Source organism: Heterodontus francisci, unplaced genomic scaffold, assembly GCF_036365525.1.
Source record: "Heterodontus francisci isolate sHetFra1 unplaced genomic scaffold, sHetFra1.hap1 HAP1_SCAFFOLD_405, whole genome shotgun sequence".
Taxonomy (NCBI): domain Eukaryota; kingdom Metazoa; phylum Chordata; class Chondrichthyes; order Heterodontiformes; family Heterodontidae; genus Heterodontus; species Heterodontus francisci.
In genome coordinates, this window is record NW_027141857.1 from 636,423 (window position 1) to 641,676 (window position 5,254).

Genomic DNA, 5,254 nt, shown 5'->3' on the forward strand with positions numbered 1-5,254 from the left:
GTCTCTCTCTCTGAGTTCCATATCTACATCCTCATTCTCTTGGGTGAAGACAGATGTGAAGTATTCATTCAACACCCTACCAATGTCCTCTGACTCCACCCACAGATTTCCCCCTTGGTCCCTAATGGGTCCTACTCTTTCCCTCGTTATCCTCTTCCCATTGATATACTTATAGAAAATATTGGGATTTTCCCTACTTTTACCAGCCAGAGCTTTCTCATATCCCCTCTTTGTTCTCCTAATTGCTTTCTTAAGCTCCATCCTACACTTTCTGTATTCCACTAATGCTTCCATTGATTTGCTCTCCTTGTATTTGCTAAAAGCCTCTCTTTTCCTTCTCATCGTACCCTGAATGTTTCTGGTCATCCATGGTTCTCTGGGCTTGTTGCTCCTACCTATTACCCTAGAGGGAACATGTTGGGCCTGTACCTTCCCCATTTCCTTTTTGAATGCCCCCTACTGCTCTTCTGTAGATTTCCCGACAAGTAACTCTTTCCAGTCTACCTTGGCCAGATCCTGCCTTATTTTACTAAAATTCGCTCTCCCCCAATCCAAAACCTTTTTTTGCAACTTGTCTCTTTCTTTCTCCATAACAAGCTTAAATTCTACCATGTTGTGGTCGCTATCACCAAAATGATCCCTCACCAACACATCAACCACTTGTCCGGCTTCATTCCCCAGAATTAGGTCCAGCACTGCACACTCCCTTGTTGGATCCTCTACATATTGAGCGATAAAGTTCTCCTGTATACATTTTAAGAACTCTGCTCCATCTAAGCCCTTAACACGATGACGATCCCAATTAATGTTGGGAAAGTTGAAATCACCTAGTATAATTACCCTATTATTATTTTAACACACCTCTGCGAATTGCGCACATATTAGTGAACCAGATGGATTTTTGCAACAATTGGTATTTACATGGTCATCATTACTGAGACTCGCTCTTTATTAAATTCCAAATTCATTTAATTAATTCTATTTAAATTTCCCAGCTGCCATCATGGGATTTGAACTCATGTCTCCAGATCATTAGTCACCTAGATTACTAGTCCAATAACAGAACCAGTATACTATCAATCCCGATAACATTTAATATAATATCCTATAATAGGATAATAATTGAGATTGAGCTTATTTTAAAATCCAATTGAATCACTGTCTGTATAGTAATCTCACTGTTAACCTGATAGAGTAGCCCATAATCTATATCCTGTGTCCGGTGTTCTGCTTCTGATACCTGTTGCCCAGTTCTGCCCACCTGCCAACTAGGCTCCGCATGCCTGTAATAGCAGAAGCTGTTTCTGATCCAAGAGTAGATGGTGGACAGTGTCACCTTCCTCTGGTTGCTGGCTTTCATGGCCAGGCAGATTAGAGTGGTGTAGGAAAACAGCGGCTTGGCACAGGGGTCAGTGATGTAATCGATCTCCTCGAAAGTTTCGGCTGCTGAAGGTGCAACAGTCAGGGTGGGTTTGCCAGGAATGGGTGACATTGTCAGTGAGGTAGGGTCTGCTCCCAGGGCAGAGCTGAGTTTGTGTGGCATGGCTGGGTTTTGGCACTCAGTGTCCTGTACAGCGAATTGGTGCAGCCAGTGCAGATTGGTCAGGCTGTCATCCAGCATTGGCGAGCTGTAACTCTGCCCCAACTCCTTACAATCCAGGCACTGCCACATTTAAACGGAAATCCCTTTGTTTGTTCCTGGAGGTATGGACAGGGACACCTGTACAGACAGGTAGCCTCTTCACTTTAAACCAAACCCTGAAAAACACAAGAGGAACTGCATCTGTAAAAATACACTGACTGTCTGAGGTGGTGCTCAGAGACACAGAGTGAAACAGAGACAGAAAGAGAGAAACAGATTGAGAGAGAGAATGAGAGTCAGTGAGGCAGAGAGACAGAGAAAGGGGTAGAGGGACAGAGTGAGAGATAGAGGGGAAGAGCACAAGGGAGAGAGACAGGGTGAGAGAGAGATGGAAAGAGACAGAGAAGTGGGGGAGAGGGTGAGAGATAGGTAGTGGGGATAGAGAGGGAGAGGGGACAAAGAGATCGAGAGAGAAACAGTAGAGAGAGAGAGATGGGTTGGAGCAAGACCTTACCTTCCAGGAGCAGTCTGTGGGGAGAACGCCGGGAGCGGAGAGGATCTTCCAGCGCGTCGGAGTTTTGAAAAAAAAAGGGCAAACAGTGACGACAGAGGGGAGCTGCAAGGTGATTGGTTGGTGAGTAGCAGCTGTTAGAATATTTTTAAAATAAGGGGAAAGTTGTTTTTTTTTGTTGGAAAAAAAATCTCTGGTGATAAGGTGAGTACTACTAAAGTGTTTTTTTTTAAGGACTTTAGATTGTAGTGGGTAGAACAAGGCCCCGAGTACAATTAGTATTTTTTAATTAAGTAACTAATTAACCTAAGGGTAAGTCATGGCAGGAGAGCTCAGCCCCGTGATATGCTCCTCCTGCGCTATGTGGGAAATCAGGGACGCTTCCAGTGCCCCTGATGACCATGTGTGCAGGAAGTGTATCCATCTGCAGCTACTGGCTACCCGCATTACGGAGCTGGAGCTGCGGGTGGATTCACTGTGGAGCATCCACGATGCTGAGGAAGTCGTGGATAGCACGTTTAGTGAGGTGCTCACACCGCAGGTAACGGCTGCACAGGCAGAAAAGAGATGGGTGACCCACCAGACAGTAGGTGCAGGCAGGTAGTGCAGGAGTCCCCTGTGGCCATCCCCCTCTCAAACAGATATACCGCTTTGGATACTGTTGGGAGGGGATGACCTCCCAGGGGAAAGCAGCAACAGCCAAGTTCGTGGCACCACGGAGAGCTCTGCTGCACTGCAGGGGAGGAAAAGGAGTGGGAGAGCTACAGTGACAGGGGATTCTATTGTAAGGGGTGCAGACAGGCGTTTCTGTGGCCACAAACGAGACTGCAGGATGGTATGTTGCCTCCCTGGTGCTAGGGTCAAGGATGTCTTGGTGCGGCTGCAGGACATTCTGAAAAGGTAGTGTGAGCAGCCAGAGGTCGTGGTCCATATTGGTACTAACGACATAGGCAGGGAGAAAGATGAGATCCTGCAAAGTGAATATAGGGAGTTAGGCAGAAGGTTAACAAGCAGGACCTCTAGGGTTATAATCTCAGGATTACTCCCTGTGCCACGTGCTAGTGAGGGTAGGAATAGGAGGATAAGGCAAATGAATGCGTGGCTGAAGAGGTGGTGTAGGCGGGAGGGCTTCAGATACTTGGATCATTGGGATCTCTTCTGGTGCAGAGGTGACGTGTGCAAGAAGGACGGGTTGCATCTAAACTGGAGGGGGACCAATATCCTTGCGGGGAGGTTTGCTAGTACTACTCGGGAGGGTTTGAACTAGTCTGGTTGGGGGGGTGGGACCCAAAGTCGTAGTCTCTCAGATGAGATAGTTGAGGCAAATGTCGAGGTTAAAGCAAGCAAGTCCAGTAGGCAGGCTGGGCAGGGGCAGGACAGGGAGCGTGGAAGGTCTGGTAGTCTAAACTGCATTTACTTTAATGCAAGAAGCCTTACAGGTAAGGCAGATGAACCCAGAGCATGGATCGGTACATGGGATTGTGATATTATAGCTATTACAGAAACGTGGTTGAGGGATGGGCAGGACTGGCAGCTCAATGTTCCGGTGTACCGATCCTTCCGGCGTGACAGAGGTGGAGGTAAGAGAGGAGGGGGAGTTACACTATTGATTAGGGAGGACATCACGGCAGTACTTAGAGAGGATATCCCGGGGGGAATGTCCAGCGAGGCTATATGGGTAGAACTTAGAAATAAGAAAGGGGTGATCACTTTAATGGGATTATACTATAGGCCCCCCAATAGTCAGAGGGAAGTGGAGGAGCAGATATGTAGGGAAATCACAGATAGGTGTAGGAATTATAGGGTTGTAATAGTAGGTAATTTTAACTTCCCTAATATTGACTGGGACTACCTTAGTGCTGAGGGATCAGATGGGGAAGAATTTGTTAAGTGTGTCCAGGATAGTTTTCTGAAGCAGTATGTGGATGGCCCTACGAGAGAAGGGACTACACTCGACCTCCTCTTAGGAAATGAGGATGGGCAGGTAGTTGATGTGTCAGTGGGGGAGCACTTTGGGACCAGTGACCATAACTCTATTAGCTTCAAGATAGTTATGGAAAAGGATAGGACTCAGGTTGAAGTCCTAAATTGGGGGAAGGCTAATTTCAATGGCATCAGACAGGAACTCTCAAAAGTTGAATGGGAGAGGCTGTTTACAGGTAAAGGGACGTCTGGCAAGTGGGAGGCTTTTAAAAGTGAGGTAGGAAGAGTTCAAGGCCGGCATGTTCCTGTTAGATTGAAGGGCAAGGCTGGCAAGTTTAGGGAACCTTGGTTGAGGAGGGATATTGAGGGTCTGGTCAGCACAAAGAAGGAGACATATGTCAGGTTTAGGCAGCTGGGATCAAGCGAGTCCCTCGAGGAGTACAGGGGATGTAGGACTACACTTAAGGAGGAAATTAGGAGGGCGAGAAGGGGCCATGAGATTTCCCTGGCAGATAAGATAAAGGAGAATCCTAAAAGATTCTATAAGTATATTAAGAGTAAAAGAGTAGCGAGGGAGACAGTAGGTCCCCTTAAGGATCAGTGTGGTAATCTATGTGTGGAGCCATGGGAAATGGGAGAGGTCTCAAATGAATATTTCTCGTCTGTATTTACCGTGGAGAAGGTCATGGAAGTTAGTGAGTTCAAGGGAGGGAACAGTGATATCCTGGAGCATATCAACATTACAAAGGAGGAGGTGTTGGAGGTTTTGAAGCGCATTAAGGTGGATAAATCCTCAGGGCCTGACCAGGTGTATCCTAGGATGTTATGGGAAGCAAGGGAGGGGATTGCTGGGGTCCTGGCAGAGATTTTTGTATCATCGTTAGCCACGGGTGAGGTACCGGAAGACTGGAGGATAGCTAATGTTGTGCCTTTATTTAAGAAGGGCAGCAGGGATAAGCCAGGGAACTACAGGCCGGTGAGCCTTACATCAGTGGTGGGAAAGATATTGGAAGGGATTCTGAGACACAGGATTTATATGCATCTGGAAAGGCAAGGTCTGATGAGGGATAGTCAGCATGGCTTTGTGTGTGGGAAATCATATCTCACGAGTTTGATTGAGTTTTTCGAGGAGGTGACCAAGAGGATTGATGAGGGCAGGGCGATGGATGTTGTCTACATGGACTTTAGCAAGGCCTTTGACAAGGTCCCACATGGTAGGCTGGCCCAGAAGGTTCGAA

The 5,254-nt window shown here is 47.1% G+C and overlaps 1 protein-coding gene across 1 annotated transcript; it reads right to left on the reverse strand.

Annotated features, from left to right (window-relative positions):
* Positions 1-952: 952 nt before the first annotated feature.
* Positions 953-2,164, reverse strand: LOC137365574 (forkhead box protein J1-A-like). The gene is made up of 2 exons (XM_068027952.1): positions 2,097-2,164; positions 953-1,758 (listed from the first exon to the last, which is right to left on the reverse strand). The coding sequence occupies exon 2, from the start codon at positions 1,670-1,672 to the stop codon at positions 1,106-1,108; it is 567 nt and encodes a 188-aa protein (XP_067884053.1). The 5' UTR covers positions 1,673-1,758; positions 2,097-2,164; the 3' UTR covers positions 953-1,105.
* Between the last annotated feature and the right edge of the window lie 3,090 nt (positions 2,165-5,254).